Below are 23,801 nucleotides of genomic sequence, written 5' to 3'. Positions count from 1 at the left end.
TATCGATTATACCATAAAGAAATCATATTACTACTTCTTCATTATCAATACATGAATCTTTTTACCTGTAAATATTAATTTCTTTCACATTATCTTTTAATTTTTGATGTCTAGTGTTCATAATACATTTACAGTGTTTTGTATCATATAAGATGAAATTAATGTAGGTACTGACAGACAGTTCATCTTGTAAACACATGACACAAACTTACAATATCAATAAATATAGTACAGTAGTATAAGTGTATTTTCCCTCTTACGATTTTCTTAACATTTGCTTTTTTCTAGCTCACTTTAGTGTAAAAATATAGTATATAATACATATAATGTACAAAATACATGTTAATCGACTACTTACATTATCAGTAAGGCACATGGTACACAGTGGACTACTAGCAGTTAAGTTTTTGGGGAGTCAAAGTCACACATGGATTTACAATTGCGTGAGGCGTGGCACCCTGAGCCCCTACATTTTTCAAGGGTTAATTGTATGTAATTTATCTTAATTAATTTGCAACATATTGAGTCATTTTAATCTAAATTATTATAATCACCCAAAGGATTCCACTGGGTCCTCTATTGCCAAATATTGATTTATTTTTTATTTTATAAATGCATCTGGGATATAATCAAATTATTATATAAAGGGTACTTAGAGTGTACATTTTTTAAAGGCTCTTAAGTGCAGAAAAATATAAAACAACACACACACACACATACACACAAACTGTCATACCTTAAGCCATTTGTGGAATAAGGTAGATTATATAATCAATTTGTAAAACAAATCTAAATACTTGATTATCAAGAAAGAGGGAGTTTTTAAGAAGGTAGTAGCTGCTCTGCTAATATCATAAATGCAAAGAAACATCACCTATTCTTCCAAAAGCATCCAGTGCTGTCTTCACAACCTTCTCTCCTGCTTCCACTGAATCTGAGGGAGAGAGAAATTAGTACAAAACTTCAGTGATATCTCTCAAAATGATTACTAAATTCTGTGGATCAAAGGACATGACAAATACTATTTACTCAATAGAACTCATTTCCAAGAAAAATACATTTATAGTGCAGACACATAATAAATCAAAATATAGGTGATGATCTAATGTCCCAAAAGAAATTCAGTCCCTAAGGTAATACTTTAACCTATAAAAGGGGGGAAATAAAGAGGAGGGGATGAAAGAGAAATATTTGGCAAATACTATCTAAAATAGTACTGTCTGTAAAGATGAAAACATCCCATTTCCTCACTAACACTGTAGCCACTAAGTACATGTGGCTGTTGAGTGCTTGAAATGTGTCTAAACAACAAACTGAATATTTATTTTCAATATACTTTCTTGATTATGCTATACAGTCCAATTTTTCTCCCTTTGTCTCCCTTTACTCAGTACTCCCCATTCCCTCTGGCAATCCCCACCCTTAGTTCATGCTCATGGGTCATGCATATTTAACTTCTTCCTTTGGCTTCTCCATTTCCTATACTATTCTTAACATCCCCCTTCCTAGTTTTCACCTACCAATTCATACTTCTTAATTTCTGTACCTTTTTCTACATTCTCCTCTTTCCCCCTCCCAACTGATAACCCTCCAAATGATCTCCACATCTATGATTCTGTTTCTGTTTTGCTTGTTTGCTTAGTTTTTAGATTCAACTGCTGATCAATGTGAATTTATTGCCATTTAAATGTTAATAATTTTGATCATCTTCTTGTTCTTAAATAAGTTTCTTTAACATATCATATAAGGGCTTGATGATAATGAACTCCTTTAGCTTTACCTTGTCTGGGAAGCTTTTTATCTGCTCTTCCATTCTAAATGATACATTTGCTGAATACAGTAATCTGGTCATAGGTCATTGCTTTTCATCACTTTGAATACTTCTTGCTAGTCCCTTCTAGCCTGCAAAGTTTCTTTGGAGAAATCAGCTGAAAGTCTTATGGGAACTCCTTTATAAGAAACTATCTGCTTTTCGCTTGCTGCTTTTAAGATTCTCTCTTTATCTTTAACATTTGGCATTAATTATGATGTGTCTTGGTGTGGTCTTCTTTGTGTTCATCTTGTTTGAGATTCTCTGTGCTTCCTGGGCTTGTATGTCTATTTCCTTCACCAAATTAAGGAAGTTTTCTTTCATTATTTTGTCAAGTAAGTTTTCAATTTCTTGCTCTTTCTCTTCTCCTTCCAACACCCCTATGATTTGAATGTTAGTACATCTAAAGTTGTCCCAGAGGTCCCTAAGACTTTCCTCATTTTTTAAAATTCTTTCTTCTTCTTGTTGTTCAGATTGAATGTTTTTTCTTCATTATATTCCAAATCATTGACCTGATTCTTGGCTTCACCCACTCCACTGTTGATTCCCTGTAAATTTTTCTTTATCCCACTTAGCGTAACCTTCATTTCTGCTTGGGTCTTTTTTATGTTGTTTAAGTACCCAATGAGTTCCTTGAGCATCCTAATAACCAGTGGTTTGAACTCTGCATAGATTGCTTATCTCCATTTTGTTTAGTTCTTTTTTCTGGAGTTTTGTTGTTCTTTCATGTGGGACATATTTCTTTGTCTCCTCACTTTGGAAGCCTCCCTGAGTTTGTTTCTATGTATTAGGTAGAGCTGCTTTGACTCCCTGTCTTGGTAGTATGGCCTTGTAGAAAAGTGTATCTGTAAGTTGGAGAGGGTGCAGCCTTAGGTAATTGCCAGGGCAAGGCAACCCATGTGAACCAGGCTAATGGAGTCTCAGATATGGTTCCTCCATTCTATGGCTCTGTGTGGGGGAGGGCTCAGAAAAGGAACACTGGCCATTACCTGGCCTCTGGGGTTTTGTCCAGGAGGAAGCTGTCCCCCAGCACTTGCCCTGATGCCAGACATTTCAGCTACCGCTTCAGTGCTAGAGCCCAGAGCAAGTGAGTCTAGGTAAGTCCTAAGCCCTTTTGGGGCCCTTTAAGAGGAGATTCCTGAGAACCCCAGTTTTTTCCACTACCCCAATCCCCACTGTTTTTTACAGCCAGAAGTTATGAGGACTTATCTTCCTGGCACAGGAACCCTGGGTTGAGTGGTCTGGTGTGGGGCTAGGATCCCTCGCTCTCAAGGTATCGCTCCCAATTTTTACCCACCACACATAGGTATGGGACCGCAGTTCCACATCTCCACATCTCCACACCTCCTACCCATCTAGATGAAAGTGACTTCTTTAATTCTTCTTTAGTTGTTGGACTTTCATCAGCTCAATTTTCTGACAATTCTGGGTGACAGTTTTGTATTTTAGTTGTAATTTTTGCTATGGTTGTGTGAGGAGGTTAATCTATGCTTCCATGTTGACCAGAGTCCTGAATATTTAATTTATGTAATTTACAGGGTGGGGCAAAAGTAGGTTTACAGCTGTGAGTACACAAAACACAGAGTTCATTTTTGTATTATTATTAATTATTTTATTACTTCCCATATAAACTTACTTTTACCCCACCCTGTATATTTATTTTTAAATGGCCTAATAGGCACTTCCACTTAAGGATGCAAATCAGAATTTGGAAGGAAGGGAAGAAGGTGCATATTTAACTTGAAAAAGCACATTCAACACTATATAACTATATATGGATAATAAACCTACTGCTTTCATGATACTAACCACAAAGAGTAAAGCCTTGTCAAAATAGTATGGTTTCATTAGTTTCTGCTAATCGACTGAGGAAAAGGGCTCATATCCCCAGAGTTGTGTGTTAAATGGTCACCTGTCAACTCCACATCACCATTGCTTCTTTCTATACTCTCTCTGCAGTAGCAGGGGAGGATATAATAAATACAGTCCCTTCCCTAGGGCCCATTTAGTCCTGAGTTAAATATGACAAAAAGAGATAATCACCTAAAACACAGGTGGCAAACACAAGGACTGCAGGCTGAATACGGCCCTCCACCTTGTTTTATCCAGCCTTGCACCTTGTTTCTACCCAGCAGCCGCACCAAGCTCTTGCTTAACTGTTAAGGAGTAGTTACATTTATACAGTCCTAAAATTACATTCGGCCCTTTGAAGGCAACCATGAGGCTGATGTGGCCCCTGTTGAAAATGAGTTTGACACCTCTGACCAAAAGCATGGAAAAGTAGGAGAGACCTGCAGATGCAGGCAATCCTGAAGATGTTAGACCAGCAGCACATCTGGGGGAGCTCTTGAGAACCACCTGCTTCAGGCTGAGGTAGTCATTGACAGTTTCCCTGACATGCACTTCCCCAGTCCTTCCAATGGAAATGTAAGCCTCTAATTCTCTGTATTAAAACCCTCACACCTGGAATACCTAGAGGGGCTTCTGTTTTCCTGACTGAAACCTGATTGATAAAGGGTGCATATGAAAACTGGGGCAAAGGGAATTTTTATCTTTATAAAATAGGTTTCAAAACCCCCAAATTAAAAAAAAAATGAAAACATTCTTCTAAATCCTTAATGTGGAAAGAAGATACTAAAATGTCTGTCTTATTGTTCCCACAAACACTCAATAAATTATACCCTATTCCCTTCCTCTAAAATTTCAAAATGAAGTCACTGGTCATCTAATTTAATCCCTGGCCCATAAAAACAATCTAAGTTGCAGAAAAATCAGTAAGCCCTAGCTTTTTAAAGTAAATCTTTTCAAGAGGGTTCCTTACAAATACTATTAGTATCAATACATCAAATGTAAAGGTTATATGTGCTGTTTTTCTTGTGGCTTCACTTTAATGCCTAACTTTGACTCTTTAAGTTCTTATAAAGATAATAAATTACATATAGCAATGATTACTTGTGTATAATGGAATACAGAGGTTGGGCCCAGAGAGGAGGCATTTCACTTCTTATATGATATTACTTAAAAAAATATTTAAACAATTCTCCTTATAAAAGGAGAATTTAATGTTATTTTGTAGAAATGCCTAAGACCTTTAAGCTAAAACAGATCTTTTAAGAACAAGAACATATTTATACATATACCTATGATAATTTACTAATTATATCACTTACTCGTTAATAAAAATATTAAACAATAGAAAAAATGTTAGACTTGTGAAGTAATCTACATCAAAACTTTAAAATTCTCACGTATTATATAAAATACGTAGCCAAACAGCTTTGGCTGACTTAGATAAAACCTAACTTCATAATTACACCAGAATGCAGAGATTATTAATGTGTACAACAGCATTAGTTGAAGAAAAATTTTTAAAATAGTATAGTTCTCTCAAATACCATACCATAGTTGGCCACTGCTTTTCCGCCTTTCCTTCTTATTTCTTCAACAACCTTATCAGCAGCTAAGGAGCCTTTACCAACTCCCTTGAAGTCCCCGCCTAAGTCATTCACTGCAATGCAATAACAGATAAACATGAATTCATTTCTAGACCTTCAAAGTATAAGCTGAAACAGTATTATTTGTGTATTTCTTTAGTAATCTGTCCAGTTCCATTCTACCCCACCCCATCTTACTAAACCCACCATGAGGTATATACATTCATAACATGCCTCTGTTTTTTAAATATAGATATGAAGAAGCAATAAAAATACTTAACACAGGTTTCTCATAAAATTTTTAATTTTAAGATGTTTTTACTTTTTAAAAATAGAAAAACAATATGATTCAACCTAACTTTAGCCAAAAAGAGAAAAAAAACTATAGATCACCATAAGATTAAACACACAATGATGTATGTTTATTTGGGGGATTTTCCATTTAATAGTTTCAGACTGTGATTGATGGCAGGTAACTGAAACCACGGAAAGTGAACTCATAAATAAGGGGAACTACTGTACTCTTAAAAATTTGTTAAGAGAGTAGACTTCACTGTAAGTGTTCTTACCACAGTTAAAAAAAAAAAAAAGATTAAAAACACAATGTGAAATATCTTCTCCATGTCAAGAAAGCCTTTGTTTATAGAAATGGTGATAAAGAACAAGTATGATATTAAAATATTAGACAGAGAAGCAACTTATAAATTTTCATAAAACATACTATGCCATAGTCTACAATGAAAGAAATAAAACTATTAAAAAAGTTCAAAATTACAAACAGAATAAAGTTTTGTCACTAATTTATACCATGACTCAGTCTTTATATGTTTAACTGACCACACTTATCATATAATATCTGCCTGAATCCAATTATATAGATATAAACATTAATTGAGCATTTACTATCTGCAAGGAAACCTACAGAGGAACACACAGATGTATAAGAATGGTTTATCTTAAAGAGTTCATAATTGATGAACACTCTGAAGCTTAGTAAATTTTAGCATAAAGTAAATAAACACCAATATAACTAAATAACAGGAACGCATAAAGTTAATTTACCCAATAATTTAAGGTAAAATTTATGAAATAACATGCAAAAACTAATGAAGAGATAAACAGATCAATGCCAAATATTGAAAAGGTAGGATTTAAGAAAAATACTTGAGACAAAAAATCAATTCACACTGCAAAATGATTTTGTAGGGTTATTATATAGATTTTTAGGAATATAACAAAAAATACTAAATAATAAATGGCATAACTGCATATACTAATTTTAAAGACTTTTAATATTAGCTGATGCTTACCATACCTGAAAAAAAACTTTTCTTATGAAAAATGACTTTTTTTATTGGAATAATAGTTACAAGTAGGGTTGGGTGGTAAAGGAGAAAAAAGATAATATAGAGAAAAAGCAAATGCCTATCTAAACTTAAAATTGGCTAAATCAATGTGTTTTTACTTAACTGTTTTTTAAGAAAATAAGTTTTTCAAAATGTAGACTGGAATATATTTTTCTAACAATATAGTCTTATCAGTTTTACTTCATGTAAAACATGCTTTGAACACAAAATAATGGAAAGATGCTTACATTACACTTCAAGAGATTAAAAAGAAGTTGTAAGACTTAAGACTAAATTCCTATTAATTGTCCATGTCCATGACAGGAAACAACCAGCAAAAAAATCAAGATTTTAAAACATGCAGCTAACAGCCTTTTAAAACCCTTTTTCACTAAGCAGGGGCAAGTTCCAAAGCAAATTGGCAAATGTGGCATTTAAGTAAAGAACTGTTCGGTTGTGCAATGAAACACCACCCCCAAGTGGAAATTGTTCCAAGTGCAACCATACATAGAAGCATTAAAGCCTGAATAGCTTATTGAGATCAATAACATGCAGTGAAACAGTATCAGATTTATTCAAAATAAGTCTCTACATTTGAGAGCACTAAATTGTACTGACCTCATTCAGTCATCCCACTCTCACCAGAGCTAAATTACAGGGATAACATCAACTAGAAGAGCTGGTGACACATGCTGAAGGACTGGGATTAAAATATTAAAAGTTTTGCAATTGTACACAAGAGAAACCTATCCATACTATGTGACAGTGTTACAACTTAAATGTACTGCTAAAATTCTAATGTTAATAAATAACTTTTTAAAATACCACTGCCATCCTAAACTGATATATGTCTAGTACTTCGCATTCAAAGAACCATTATATACACTGCCACATTTGATCTTCACGTAGCCTTTTAGAAGGCTACCATGAACTGCTGTTCCTACTTTCACAGAGGAGTAAACAGTTTGGGAAAGGTTAGGTAACTTGTCCCGGGCTCTAAGGCTGTATGAAATGGCAATATGCGGACTAGAACCTTGACCTACTACAATGCCACTCTGTTCCTCTAATGTTGTAAGTTTCTTTTCTCCTATAACGTATTTATTCCCACTTAAAAAAATCGTGTTTGTTGGGGGAAGGAACAGAGGAAATGATAAATCAGCCACCTCAGTAGAACAAATAGCTGTAAAATAGGTAGTAAGAATGGGAAGATGATGACAGTTAAGGTCAGAGTATTTTCAGTTGAAACCATCAAAATAAAATATATTTGTAAATCCTCCATTTATATTTCTTATTGTTTGCCTGTTTAAATCACATTTTATTTAGGATGTTTGTCCTCCCTACAAATTTGTTTTTAATCCTCACCCAAAGGTATATTTATTGATTTGAGAAAAAGACAGAGAGAGAGAAACATCAATGTGAGAGAGAAACATTGATCAGCTGCCTCCTGTACATGCCCCAACTGGGGACTGAACCCACAACCTAAGTTTGTTCCCTTATCGGGAATTAAATCTGCAACCTTTTGGTGTATGGGACAGTGATCCAATCAACTAACCCAGCCAGCCAGGGCCTTCTTACAGATTTTTAAGTGTCCCTTTATTTAGAAAAGATTTTTATTATTTGTCATTTGTGTAGCAGATCATAAATTCCTTTACTGAACTGTTGAGAAAGAAAAAGGTAATATCTGAGCATTAATATTACTTGAAGGCTTTACTGCTTCAATTTACTATATAGGTAGTTCCTGCTTTTTGTTGTAGCTCAGCACAGGGAAATTGCTCTTACAACAGTTTCCAACTTCCCACTAGATTATCAAGAGTATTCATGTTACAACGCTTTATATTTCAAGAGTGCTTTTAACTATCTGTATAGATATTCATGTTCATATATTTATTCAAGAATGTGTCACTAAATGAGTCATATCTATTACCAATGACATATCTTTGAACTATTCGTATTTCTAAAGTAAAATGATGCTTCCAATTCTACAAAAGTGGAATAAGTTTTATATGTATTGAAATGTAAGACATCCTTTGTTCTAAATAATCCAAGAAGTGTATAAAAGATAGAGCAATATTATATTAGAAATATATTTATTTTTAAAGAGGTTACTCATATTCTTTATGTTTTTAAGACACAAATACAAGAAGTCCCATTCCCAAAGTGTACAAATACACTTGCCCTATCCCAATCTTTCCCAAAGGTGACTGCTATTAGCCATTCTTTGGATGTCCCTCCAGACATTTCTATACTCTATGTTTGATGCCTTTTCCCCATTTTGATAAAGTTTCCTACAGCAAACAATAGCATTAAGAATATTTCATTGATTTGAGACCTGTGGGCCCAAAAGGGATTTCTTCCTATATTGTTATGTCCTGAATGCTACCAAAAGTATTTAAAGTGGCTTAAACATAAAATACATATGCAAGGGATATTAAAGAACAGAAAAATTAACAAAATGCTATGTCAAGGAAAGACAAACCTACTGAAAGCACAGACCACTCTAGTTGGCGACAGTGTCAGGTTTACCCTTAAGCTTCTTGACAGCCAAGAAAAAAGGAGAAAACACAGAGTTGCCATGTCATTTTCACTGTTTTGTAGAAAGATACATCACTGTAGTTCATGAGAAATCTTTTCCAGAATAGCCATAAATTGTATCTAAATATCTGAAGGACTCAAAAATCTGGGGTAGTTTAGATTAGCAGTGTCTTAAATTAGGTCCTTTTAATTGATTTTCTTTGTCTGAACAGTAAGACATCGAAGGTATCCTTATAGTGAGAAGAATCTGAAAATGAGAGACTGAGTCATCCAGAGTTCAGGCCTTGGACTTCCGTTTATCTCACTAATTTTCAACCAGGGTGCCACAAGAATTTTTAAAACACACAACACTTGAAAAATTTAGTCAGGGGCACTGACCTCTTTTCCCTTAGATTGTCAAATTAAAGAATGACAACAGTCAATACAAGAATAGCCATCCAATATGAGTAAATCATAATTATACTGCTCAGGCCACGTGGCTCAGTTAGCGGAGTGTTGTCCTGTACACTACAAGATTGCAGGTTCAAATCCTAATTGGGTCAAGTACCAGAAGACCAATCAATGTTTCTTTCCTACATTGATGTTTCTTTCCTACATCGATGTTTCTTTCTCTTTCTCTCTTTCTCTCTTTCTCTCTCTCTCTCTCCCCACCTCACCCCTTCCTCTCTCTGTAAAATCAATAAACATATACTCTAGAAAGAATTTTTTAAAATATACCTATTATATCGGATATGTAAAAATATATATATTTTTGGTGTGCTGTAGAATTTTAGTAATTAATTTATCTGTGCCACGAGATGAAAAAGGTTGACAATCGCTGGTTTATCTCACCATCTGGGTAATGTGATCCAGTGTCCTGGCTTTAAATACCATCTCTAAACTGAGAACATTCCGATTTATACAGCTTCAACCTGTCCCTCCAACTATGGAGTCCTATATCACACTCCTATTTAATATCTCCATCTGAATGTCTAACAGGAATGTTTCCTCTCTGCAAGCTGGTCCACCCTCAGTCTTTCCTATCTCAGTAAATGGTCACTCTACCCCTCTCTTACCATTACAATCCACATCAGTAAATCAGCAAATCATACGTCATCTACCTTGAAAATATATCAACAATTTAACCTCCACCTCCATCTTAACCACCTGTCTAAAGCACCACCATTATTGCCTGTGAATTATGTAGAAAAGAAATCCTATCAATCTTATCTTAAAAAACTGTAATTTTAATTAGTCAATGATTTTACTTCTTTGGGTCAAGAACAGAAAACTTTCTGCCTTTTTTACTGTCAAAGAAAAGGTTCTTCTTACTGTTGGGAACCACCCTGCCTGATTTCAGGAGCTGTAACCCCCACCACCACCACCCCATAGCTAAGGCTGGGTGAGCCACCTTCAGACCATACGCCACTAAGGAAACAAAGCTTATCTCCCTCGCAGGAGTGCCACTTCTCCTTTTTTCATAACTGGCCCCTAATGCTTGATCAGTTAGCCAATGACAAGTAAGATTTCCCAAGGAGGGAATGATCTAAGACAGGCATGATCACGTGGAGGCCCCAGGGAAGGACTTGGGGGGCTATGGAGAAAGGGGGTGATGGACCCTTGCCCCTCGGCTTTGACAAAACCTGAGTCCTCATTCTGCCTGTGAGAAGTCTCCTATCTCTTGACTGCCTTACTTCCCCTGCCTGATTTAAGCCTGAAACAATGACAGGGGACAGTGTAGCCCTGTGATGGAAAAGGCGGGTTCCCCGGGTGATCAGGCCTGAGAAAGAATATGTAAACTCCTGTGAAACCTGCTTCACTAAGAATGCTTTCAATTAAATGATAAAGGTCCGGGCAGGAAATGAGTTCGCTTCCCAGAGTTTTGTGGCCCATTAGCTAACAGACCCTGACTCAGAATAGGCCTTCAGAGTTCTTTGTATGTTATCTATTGTTTGATCCTTACTTCCTGACAATGATTAATGAATTTTACCTATATTCCTGGGCAAATTAAAAGCCAATAAAACTCCTGTGAAGGGAGGATCGGGGCACTCTCCTCCTGAGAGAGTGGCCAGGTCGCTCCAAGGCACTCTCCCATTGAGAGAGTAGCCGTGCCATCCCTTTTCTCCACACAGGACTCAGTAGTCCATGTGAATGTCTCATGTCTCATCCATGATGCCACGGACACTGCAAGCAGGTGTCCAAGTCACTTACTATAACACTTCAATCACTGCATTCATGTGCTCAAGATAACACGTAACACCAGAAAACTGGATATGGTTCACCTACTGAGGAAGCCCTAAAACCATTCCATTCCCAGTATTTTATTCAGATATGTGCAAACATTTTCTGAAAAATGTAATTTATATGAAACTAAACGTCACCTGTTTTAATGTCAGGTAAAGGCTTAGTTCTTTTACCCAGATATAAATATCCCATGTTTTACATTATGGAATATAAAATGTAGCAATCATATTAACATGAAGTTAGAGAAAATATATATATATATATCTTAAATGATGCCCTAAACTTTGGGCTTGGCCAAGTGATTTTCTTTGGCCACTGAAATGTGAGTGGAAGTGGGATGCCACTTCTGAACAGAAGCTTCCAACGACACTGAGTGGATCTATTGTTTTCCCTCTGCCCCAAGAATAGCAATGTCCCAGATAGCTGCTCCTTCATCTAGAACCCTGGAAGACACAGAGAGCTGAGACACAGCTGACCAGAAGCTGAAAGGTCATGTATGCAGGAAATAACCCTTTTTATTGTAAGCCATTTAAATCTGTTTGTTAACCCAATATAATCCAGCAAAAGTTGACTTACAGGAGAAACAAGCTACTCTAATTCCTAAGGTCTTACTTCTTATTAACCTCTGAGCTAGTCATAGATTTATCTGATTAATCACTTTTCCATAAACAAGATACTCTGATGTCTTATGATCCTAAGTTTGCTTATTCCACTTTATTTCGCTTACTCAGGCAAAAAAAAATGCTGAGCAGAACAAAAATTAACAGGAGAAATGTTAGCACTTGTGATGCAATCTAGAACCAGGGTATCCATGTTTTAAAAAGCGAAAGTAGAGGGCAGTGGTGGTTAAGAAAGAGCACAACCCGGAGAGTTCTGGCCAAGATGGAGGCGTAGGTAGACACACTGTGCCTCCTCGCAGAGCCAAGACAGGGACAACAATTTAGAAACAGAATAGCAACCAGAAATGACAGAAAATTGAACTGTATGGAAGTCGGACAACCAAGGAGTTAAAATAGCCATGTTCATCCAGACTGGTAGGAAGGGCAGAGTCAGGCAGCCAGGCAGAGAGGGGTCGAGGCACAAAGAGTGGTGGGACTGGGCGTGGAAGGCACCCCAGGCACACAAGACCACAGCAGGTGGACCCTGAGTGCACAAGCAGCGGCTGGCAGACCCCAGGCCCTGGGTGGCAATGGGCAAACACGGTGAGGCAGAGGTTATGAAGCGAGGCACTGTGCACAAGGCGACTGGCTGACCGGGCAGTCCCAGAGCCCCAGCACCGGGAAACAGAGTCTCGGGGCACTGACTGAAAACACCTGTGGGGGTCAAGGCGCAGGGTGAGACTCCCAGCCTCACAGGAGGGTATTTTGGAGAGACCCACAGGGTCCTAGAACGTGCACAAGCCCACCCACATGGGAATCAGCACTAGAAGGGCCCAGTTTGCTTGGGGGGAAGCGGTGGAAGGGACTGAAGTCTGAGAGAGAGCAGAGCAAGCACCACTGTTCCTTCTCGGACCCCACCCCAACATAGAGCGTCACAATCCAGCGACTGGGTTGCCCCACCCTGGTGAACACCTAAGGCTCTGCCCCTCATATGTAACAGGTATGACAACACACACACACACACAAAAAAAGGCCCAAAAAGGAGAACAGATCAAAGCTCCACAGCAAATACAACTAAGCAACCAAGAGATAGCCAACCTATCAGATGCACAGTTCAAAACACTGGTGATCAGGATGCTCACAGAATTGGTTGAATTTGGTCACAAATTAGATGAACAAATGAAGGCTATACTAAGTGAAATGAAGGAAAATGCACAGGCAACCAATAGTGATGGGAAGAAAACTAGGACTCAAATCAATGGAGTGGACCAGAAGGAAGAAAGAAACAACCAAATAGAAAATAATGAAGAAATAAGAAATCAAAAAAATGAGGAGAGGCTTAGGAACCTCCAGGACATCTTTATACATTCCAATATCCAAATTATAGGGATGCCAGAAGGAGAAGAGGAAGAGCAACAAGTGGAGAAGTTATTTGAACAAATAATAAAGGAGAACTTCCCCAATCTGGCAAAGGAAATAGACTTCCAGGAAGTCCAGGAAGCTCAGAGAGTCCCAAAGAAGTTGGACCCAAGGAAGAACACACCAAGGCACATCATAATTACATTGGCCAAGATTTGAAGGAGAGAATCCTAGAAGAAGTAAGAGATAAGGAGACAGTAACCTACAAAGGAGTTCCCATCAGAATGTCAGCTGATTTCTCAAAAGAAAACTTGCAGGCAAAAAAGGGCTGGAAAGAAGTATTCCAAGTCATGAAACGCAAGGACCTACATCCCAGATTGCTCTATCCAGCAAAGCTATCATTTAGAATAGAAGGGCAGATAAAGTGCTTCTCAGATAAGGTCAAGTTAAAGGAGTTCATCATCACCAAGTCCTTATTATATCAAATGTTAAAGGGACTTATCTAAGAAAAAGATAAAAAACATGTATAGTAAAATAACAGCAAACTCACAATTATTAACAACCACACCTAAAACAAAAACAAAAACAAACTAAGCAAACAAGTAGAACAAGAACAGAACCACAGAAATGAATATCACATGGAGGGTTATCAACAGGGGAGTGGGGAGGAAAAGAGAGGGAGAAAAAGTACAGAGAATGAGTAGCATAGATGGTAGGTAGAAAATAGACAGGGGGAGGGCAAGAATAGTATGGGAAATAGAAGCTAAAGAACTTATGACACATGGACATAACTAAAGGGGGGAAATGTGGGTGGAAGAGGGTGTGCAGGGTGGAGGGGAATGAAGGGAGGTAATAGGACAACTGTAATAGCATAATCAATATATTTTTTAAAAAATAACAATGAGATACCACTTCATCCCAGTCACAATGGCCATCATTAACACATCAACAAACAACAAGTGCTGGCAAGGCTGTTGAGAAAAGGGAACCCCAGCGCACTGCTGGTGGTAATGAAGACTGGTGGGAATGAAGACTGGTGCAGCCACTGTGGGAGACAGTAGGGATCTTCCTCAAGAAACTGAGATGGAACTGCCTTTCGATCCAGTGATCCCACTGCTGGGATTATACCCTATAATCCTGACTCACCAACTCAAAAGAACCTATGCACCCCAATGTTCATAGCAGCCTTCTTGACAATAGCCAAGTGCTGGAAACAGCCTAAGTGTCCATCAGTAAATGAGTGTATCAAAAAAAACTATAGTACACTTGCATAATGGAATACTATGCATCAGAAAGAATTCCTAGCCTTTGTGACAACATGGATGGAACTGGAGAGCATTACGCTAAGTGAAATAAGCCAGGCAGTAAAAAACAAACACCATATGATCTCACCTATAAGTGGAACCTAATGAACAAAACAAACAAATGAGCATAGTAGAACCAGAGACTTGGAAATAAAGAATAAGCTGACAGTGACCAGAGGGGATGGGGGAGGGGGATGACAGGGGAAAGAAGGGGAAGGGCCAAGCAAAGGAACATGAATAGAGGACTCCTGGGCATGGACAATGGGGGACTGACTGTGGGAGTTGGGGGGGATGGAGTTGGGGTGAGCAGTGGGGAAAAACGCAGGACAACTGTAACTGAACGATAATAAAAAAACAGAATATTTAAAAAAGAAAGAAAGTAAGAACACAATCCATTTGTAGCCAAGAAAGTTCAGAGACTAGAAAGGCAGTGCAAAACCAAGTTTCTCACAGATTGGCCTCTACCCTAAATGAAACTAAATCTGGCTTCCTCAGCCTAGTTTGGTAAATATTTTTCCAAGACAGAAATTTTCTACCATTTTGGACTTTCACCATCACATGCTTATTATCTTTAAGGCAACACAAAATAAATAGACACACTGTCCCTGTTTACTTTTTTTTCTTGGAACTCAAAATCCTAATTAGCATTTAACAAAGGTCACAAATACAGGAAAACTGATCCCCACTAAAACACATTGCTGTAAATTTTTCATAAAACACATTTATAACCTAAAATTATATCTTAGTCACAACAAAAAAGAAAAATAGAAATTTATTCAACCAATCTCAAAGACACACCAGCCCTGCCCCCCACAAAAAAACTATGTCAAACAATAAAAAGGTCCTTTAGAAGATAGAGAAGATAAAGCAAGATCCTTGCATTTACAAAATTAAGTAAAAATAAATTTAAAATTATAAGGTAAAAATATTAAGAAATATACTGCATATAAAGAGAGAAAAAAAAGGAAAAAAAAAAAAAACAGTAACAACATGTGTCATTAGGCCACGATACAAAAATATTCCTGGGAAAATTAGACAAAGAGGACCTAAACTATACACCCCTAGCCAAATACAATGTCAAAATATGTCCTTGCCACAAGCAGAGTGGACTAACAGCCATGAGCCATGATCTTAAAACAGCAACATCCAAAGTCTCGGTGTCCTTTCCATGAAGATAAATTACACATCCACACTGAGGGATAAGAGTATACTTAATGTTCATCCTAGGTCTTCCTTGTTTGGAAAATCTGGTTTCTTGCTTACTCTTTTGTTGTGTCTCCATAAACAAATTAGGGAAAATTTGTCTCTACGTGATCTTCAGTAAGATGTAGGAAAACTGGGATTGGGAAGTCACTGTCATGAGCCAACAATTTTACCCCAGAAAAGATATTAATAAATACTAGGCCGTAACACCTCCCCTACCCACCTACCCTGCGCTGAGCACTCATTCGGTTATTCCCCACAAAGACTTGGCTGTGGACAAATCTGCTCCTGTGTCCATACCAACTACCCAGTATACCAGGCCAATCCAAACGACTCAGATTACTAAAACTCCCACCTTTGGGATTTTTCAATGTAGCACTTACAACCCACCCCTTCACAATAAAACTCAAGCAACTACCCCTTCAATTAAAAATTTTAAAAACTGTTGTAAAATACTTCCATTTGAAACTTTTTAATTAAAGATATTTTTAAAAAATACATAGGATTCCCTAACTCTAACCTTCCAGTTCTCAAAATGCATTTACTTCTTAATCTTAGCAATATATTTACACTTAGAGATTTATCTTGCCTCAGCCTTCTAGCTCCAAAAATTATAGCCCACAATATACCAAATGCAGTAATTTCCTTTTATGACATGACATACCATCTTTATGACATCCCATCTTTATCAATTCTGTTAAGTTGCAAATTCTGTGAAACTAGTTTACCTTAAAAAGTAAGTTATAAAGTCAGTCTCAAGGGGGGGGAAATTTTAGTTGGCAGAAGAAAAAGTAAGTGATAAAATTTGACCTTCACAAATTATTTGATGTAATGACAAACGTGACTGGCTTCTGATAAAGACTATAAGACTTTAAAGACTATAGTACTTTAGCTACCAACTACTAATTAAAAAGAAAAAGACATCAACTTACCAACCACTGATGCTCCTCTTTCGGCAAAAGCCAGGGCATAGGCTCGGCCCAGTCCTAATGAAAAAACAAAATAATCAAAACGTTGAGCAAGTGTTCACATAATTTTGGGGGGTCCACTCAATGCAATCCCTATTTTAAAGTAACTGGTGAGCAATTAATTACATTACAATGTCTTCATTTGTACTCTCACCCAGTGTTTCACCCTCTTCACCTATTTTCCAGAAAAAAGAAATCTTAAAACTGCATTTTTCCACCTATTCTACCAACCATTTCCTACCATTCGGCCTAGATGGTAGGATTCCACCATTAAATGTATTACTGTGACATCTGGAAAGTTGGAAGGAGGCAGAAGCCACCTTACTGTGACTTCTAGCTGTCGCTGCTGGTTAAGAAGCTGATTTCTTGAAGCTTCCTAAGTATTAAGAAACAGTGGATGTAGCAGCAACTTCTTGATCTAGCTCCCTAACCTCTGGGTGGCAGCTTCCATGTTCTGCACCCTGGTATTCAAGGATGACTTGAGCTGTGGTAGTTTAAATGGCAGCTTCACAAGATGTGGCTCCAAATGGACCACTTCTGTATTGTTCCACAAGCCATTCCAAGAGGAACTGCCTAGAATACAAATGGCTAAATTACATTTTTCCTGCTTCAGATATCTAGTGATTGCTATATCCTGCACTGGGCTTTAATGACACAATCGCCAAACACATATTTAATTCTTAATCAAGTAGTAATTAAATATTTAGTTCCAACTCAAAGATATAAGGTATATATCTATACATCCAAAAATGAATATATACCTATATAGGAACAGAATATCTCAGGAAAATATATGAGGCTGGCAATTATTGTTTACCTCTGAGGGCTAGAACTATGTGACTAGCAACTAAGGATGGAAGGCTTACTTTTGTATTAAACTGTTTTAATATATACACATTTAAAAATTTAAATTAGTTGATAAATTGATAGTTTAAATTAATTGATAAATAAGCATACAAATAACAAATTGATGGCTAAAGTATCAGGCTCTTCTAAAAAGAACCCAAAATATAAATTAAAGATATCACCAAATAATTTATTTTAAAATTTAATCCACTCTGAATAAGAGAACTTAACCAACATAACTCAAGCCCTCTTATATTTTATCAGATCAAAGCTGAAGCACTTTTTCTAAACACAGGGTTTTTAGATATCAAATATTCATAATTAAAATGCAAAAAATTATGCTAACACAGAAAATCCACAGGTGAGAGAAACGGACTAGGTCTTCAACATGAGAGACTGAGTGAAGTTAATCAGAGAAATGTCTCAACTTACAACCAGGCAATACAATTCTCTCAAATGGTATGTCAGTGATCTCCCTTTATCACAAAAGCACATAAGCTGAATAAAGGTATGATTCACATCTAGAGCTGAACAGAGCCGGGCTACTCAAGATTTCATCTCGCTACTCAGGGCAGTACACAATTTAAAACTTATGAATTATTTCTGGAACTTTCCATTTAATACTTTTGGCCCAAGGGTAACTGAAAGCCGGGTAAGTGGGGACTACTGTATATAGTGCTCATCTTAATAAGCACACAAACTCAACGAAAACTCTTAAATGCCCTCTTTAAAGGAGGCCTTCTTAGGTAAAAATTAAGAGAGCCTAAAATCATACCCCAGAGGGAAAGAAACACTAAAAGAATGACTTTTCAAAGGCAAGGAACTGATACTCTTCTGGGGGTGACTGCAGAACCCAGTCGCTTTTCCGCAACCTTTAAAAGACCTAAGAAAGCCTCCAAGAGTCTAAGGGCGGAGGAGTAGCAATAGCAATCGGTATGGAGAGACAAGCGTCAGTTAGGACTTCCACCTGATCCTACAACCCGCAGCGCCTCCCTGCCCCTCTTCTCCCACAACACTTGGCCCCATGGGAGGCTCCCCGGAGAAGATACAGGTGAACCAGCTGCACCTGACATGTCTCTAGGTAGGTCTTTTTGGCTCCCTACTCCAGGCTGGTCAGTCCCACCTCTCTCTCCCCACAGCAAATTCGGTGTCCCGACAGCAGCTCTGCTATGTCCTCCCACCCTGCCGCAACAACTGTAGCTGCACACGAATTCCAGGCCGGTATTGGGTGGGGCTCGCCCACTGGCCTTCAAGCACTCACCTCCGCCTGCGCCGGTGACCAGTACCACCTGCCCATCGAACCTCAGCGGCGAGGCCATGAGTCCTGTCTGCACCAACAAACAGACATACAGACAAGCAGAAACTGTGGAGCTCAGACTGCGGGACAGGGAAGACCCAGGCAGGGGCCGAGGCGGGAGTGACCTGCCAATTTCTGAGGAGGACACCGTAGTTTTCAAAATGCGCCTGCGCGCGGAGATCCTTGGCCCTCTGGGAAATGTAGTCCCTTGGCCCTCCAGCCCGGGAGAGAGCCTGCCCAAGAGGCTTGGCTGGAAAGGCCATTTTCGCTTCAGGAAGTGATTATAGGAGGATTTGCTGGTACCTGTGTGGTAAAATGGCTGACTTGGTACTTTCAGTTTATCCATTCACCTGTTCTTTTGTCATTCACTCAGCAAGTGTTTTCTGGATTCAGGCGTCACCCTAGAGAAATAGGATGCAGCCCCCATCCTTAAGTAACTTTAAAAATGGCTCCTAAGAAAGAATGCACCCTTACCAATGGGTAAAGATTTCTCAGAATGTTGTTCCTATACCTCCTACATGAAAATCAGAAAGGGACTGTCACAAAATGCAGTCTTGGACCCCCACGATGACTCCCCAAAATACAACCTCAGGACAAAAAGTTTTCACAAGTGCTCCTAAATGATTTTTGGTTTGTATGTTAATAAGTCCTATGTAATTCATTAAACAAAGCACAAGTTTACAGATGAACAGTAAGGTTCTTCAGAGTTTGTCAGATAGTAACCCTTCAATAACAATGCAGCATGATAAGACTTAAGACAAATGTGTAAAAGTCAGTTAATGGTGCCAAAATAAACATATCCTATCTCTGCTGGAGAGAAAAGGGAAAACTTTCCAAAGGAGACGGCACACAAAGTACTTTAAGAAATGAAATCTGCAAATAAAGGAGAGAACTACAGGTAATGAAAACACTAGCTAAACTGGGCAAAAGGGGAGAGGGTAAGTAAGGCCTCAAAAGTATGCAAAGTGAGTCAGATCGCGTTTAGATATTTTAATTCAATGTGGAAAAAGATTGTAAGCAGTATTACTCTAGGGAACACCTTTATATATGACAAGAAAGAGGTCGCTTCTAAAGTTTTGGGCCAGGACCTCCCCCACCCCAGTGCCACCTCCGACCAATAGGGCCGGTTGCCTGGAGACTGAGCCCCCTGGCAGTCCCATGATGGCACTGGCTCTGGGGCCACTGCACCTGCTGCTCTTGGCAAGGGCAAGTCCACCATGAACTTGGCAAGTTCAGAACCATGATCACCCTCTTTGTTTACTGACCATGAGGAAGGCCTGGAGGCCTAGACCACGGACATTTTGAAACCAGGCCTGAATCAAGATGCAAAAGGGAGCCTTGTGCATGACCATATGGCAATGCTAGGTTCAATGATAAGCCTCTCAGACATTTCATAGATTTTTGCCTCCACACCCCTGCTTCCTGTAGAGAAAGCTGAAGTAGCTATGCAATGCAGCAGACCAAAATTTCTTCAAACTGGATCCCAGGATGAGACCTAGTGAACTGCGCAGTGCCCTTTCTCCAAACTCCACCTGGCGGAAGTGCCCAGATGTCCTTGTTGGGGTATCTGTTTGGATCTTGTGTTGTAATGTTTCCCGTATAATCCCATAATCCTGTTGTTTTTTTTAATTTACATTAAAATATTAAACTGGCAGTCAGGGTACATGCCTGGGTTGCAGGCCATGACCCCCAGCAATCACACACTGATGTCTCTCTCTCTCTCTCTCTCTCTCTCTCTCTCTCTCTCTCTCTCTCTCCCTCCCTTCCCTCTCTAAAAATAAATAAAATCTTTAAAACAAAGTTTCATTTTTTAAAAATAAATAAATAAACTGGAAAAAAGGCTGTGTATATTATTCCTACTTTCAGAAATGTAACTGCAGAATCAACCCAATTGTAATTTACCCTGAGCTGCCTTCAGCAACAGACCTGTGACAAGGAGCAGAACTAAGGCTTTCGCAGCCACAGCCAGGATCTGATACTCTATTTCCCAGACTCACAACTGGGCAGTGGCTAGTCCCAGACCAGAGCCAACAAGTATAATGCCCAAGTAAACAGTCTTGAATATGAAAGAGAGGCAGTACAGATTTAGGAACTTCAGTCACAGAAGTACAGTGAGGTGTCTGATTTAAAATACTACAAAAAGTGTTGCTATATAGAGGTGGGAAAAAATAGCTATGTAGTTATTTGTATAGAAAATAATACAATAATTAATAGACAATAACACAAGAATAAACTTTTGCATACTCATCACTGTAAACCTACTTTTGCCTACAGTAGAAGTGTAGATTATTTTCTCTAATTGCCTCATCTTGTTCTCAAGTCCTCACTCTTATGGGAAGGCAGTCTGAAAAGGAAACTTAAACTTACCATGTAAAAATAACTCAGTCTGGATTGTGGAGGGGCGTTATGGAGGAGACAAGTGGTGATGGACGGACACTTGACTTGGAGTGGTGAACCTGCAATACAGTGAACAGATAATGTTTTGTGGAATTGTGCACCTGAAACCTGTATAATTTTACTAACCTGTGTCACCCCAATAAATTCAATTGAAAAATAAACACTTGGTCTATTTGGGGCAAATGCTGCTGTTTTTCAGGATTTCTCCCCTCTCCTTCACATAACCTATATTTCACCTTACCGTAGAGGAAAGTTTTGGCAAGGGTAGGGGTGGTCCTTAAAGCCATGCTGACCTCTGTTTCCCGCCCCCTGCCACCTACAAATAGCAGATAAGACTTGCAGTTTGTTTTCTCAGCATAATTGAAGGGTCTCAGTGGTCCTCAACTCACCTACACTGGGCCCCAACTCAAATCTAACCTCTGAATCATTTACATTAGTGTGTGGGTTTCAGTGTTCTGAGAATCTGCTCTGCATTATGTTTTACACTGTGAGCTGGTTTAGCAATCTCTGTGAAAGCCTAAACATTTCAAATTTTTAAATTATTCACATAAAATTTAAAAAACAAACAAAAATGTGCCAACAAAGAGCCAAGAGAGACAGATAGAGGACCTTCAGCTTGCTCATCACACACACCAACAACAAGGCTGTTGCCATTCTGCTGCAGTCACCCAATCACGGTTCTTGGTCATTTGCAGGGCAATGTCTTCTCAGAGTCAAAATCTCACTGGTGCTTCTGTCCTTTTCACTGACCCATCTCTTCAGGCCCAGGGCAGGAAGGGGACAAGGGGTGTCAGGTCCCTGAAGAACCCAGGCCAACGATGGCCCCTATTATCTACCCTCCTAATCTTTTTTATTCCCTTCCCAGTAAGAATTCTACTTAATCTTTCCTGCTAGTCAGAACTCCTCCTAAGTTTGTCCTCTCTGCTCCAACTTTATGGATATCTCTTTTGTAAGGGGTCACTTTCTAAGAAGAAACTAAGCTTTATGGCTTAGCCCTGATGCTGGAAGAACAGAAAGGAGTATTAGAGTAAAACAGTATTCTATTGTTTGCTTCTCAGTCTCCAAACCTGCTTTCAGTTGTTAGAGAATACAGTACCCCTGTCTATTTCCTACCTAAGAGGTTGAATATACCAGATACTCACCTTTCTAGCCTCCCTTGCAACTAGGCATAGCACATGACCTAAGTTCTACAAGTCAGATGCTTCTCCCAAGGCATTGAATTAAGGTGCAATGACAAACTATACCAACTCCATTCTGGTAATAAATGGAGGAAGCAGCAATGGCATCAGCTCTAGTGGGGGTGGGCAACATTCAATGGTAGTAGTTTCAGAGGTGCAAATTGCAGCGTCTAGTATCCTGCAAGGTTAGTGGCATCTTCATCAGACCACCTGTGCCATGATTTGGCCATGGTTCCTGACTGCAGAGGCTCTGAATCCTACTCTCTGGCTTCCTGCAAATTCTGCCACTGAACTGTGGCTGATTTGAGATTGCAGCTGCACAAGCTGACTTAGCATTTGGAAACCACCATAGCCGAGTTTAATAATAATAATAAAAAAAAAAAAAAACAGATTCATTTGGGAGTCAATATAGGCTTTCCAGGACCACATACTGCATAAGTCAGGATCAAGTCTTAGATGAAGATAGAAATTCCTTACCTGGGCTCAGAAAAGCTCTGTAGGAGACACTGTACTGCAAGGCAGCTATACTTTGTGTGAACTTCAGAACCATTGTTAGCACCCTAGAAGGAAACACTTTAGACTTGGCTTTTTCTCAAGCTCACCTTAGTAGACAGAAATCTAGTTAAATTGTTACTAATCTTGTTCTCTTTAACCTTGTTTTGTAGCCTTGGATAGATGACCCAGGTTGGAGTTTATGTAACCAAAAAAAAAGATTGCAGGAGAAAATGTACATGCATCTTTTAGTGTAGGAAAGTTTGTGGCAGTGTGCCCTAACTGGGCCTCTGAAGTGCGGTCTTCATGGCAACAACAGTTACAACGCTGCTTGGGTTTCATCAAGGTTCCTGTGAGCACATGGAAGCCCAGCTCACCTCTTTACAAAAGATTTTCCTAGTTGAGCTTAGATTCACAGGACATAGCCTACTGGCACATGTAAGTAGTAACCTGACAAGGTCAAACAAGAAGCCTGTCTCCAGCCCCCAGATAATCCTAAACCAATTGGCTAGTAACTGCAATATAGGTCTGGATTGTGCTGGAATCTAGGAATGTTATTTTTGCTTGTGATAACTGCACTGGTGTTTTTTCTAAAGAGCATGGGATTGTGGCTACTGCTACACTGACCTTGTGTATTCTGTGCTCTTTGGAAAAGTAATACACAAGAGAATTACAGTTGGGATCCTATTTTGCAGATATTAGAAAATTTACAGCAGGTCTTCAAAAAACGTCGTTCTGTTCAACATTTTATTATAACATTGAGATGATATAGGAATTTAATTTGTTTAGATCAGTTAGCCTGTGGTAAAATTG

General features: G+C 38.6%; 1 protein-coding gene across 1 annotated transcript in view; it reads right to left on the bottom strand.

Moving 5' to 3' along the window:
• Positions 1–19,081, bottom strand: part of HSD17B4 (hydroxysteroid 17-beta dehydrogenase 4) — an 89,920-nt gene extending 70,839 nt beyond the window's left edge. Inside the window, exons 1-4 of the mRNA XM_028509329.2 lie at positions 18,886–19,081; positions 16,743–16,796; positions 5,211–5,318; positions 875–934 (exon numbers count right to left, since the gene is read on the bottom strand). Coding sequence (XP_028365130.1) covers positions 875–934; positions 5,211–5,318; positions 16,743–16,796; positions 18,886–18,943 — 280 coding nt within the window. The 5' untranslated portion in view covers positions 18,944–19,081. The remainder of the gene's footprint in view (positions 1–874; positions 935–5,210; positions 5,319–16,742; positions 16,797–18,885) is intronic.
• Between the last annotated feature and the right edge of the window lie 4,720 nt (positions 19,082–23,801).

This window comes from Phyllostomus discolor, chromosome 3 (assembly GCF_004126475.2).
Source record: "Phyllostomus discolor isolate MPI-MPIP mPhyDis1 chromosome 3, mPhyDis1.pri.v3, whole genome shotgun sequence".
Taxonomy (NCBI): domain Eukaryota; kingdom Metazoa; phylum Chordata; class Mammalia; order Chiroptera; family Phyllostomidae; genus Phyllostomus; species Phyllostomus discolor.
Note: the sequence above shows the minus strand (reverse complement) of the source record. Positions and strands in the feature narration are given on the sequence as shown.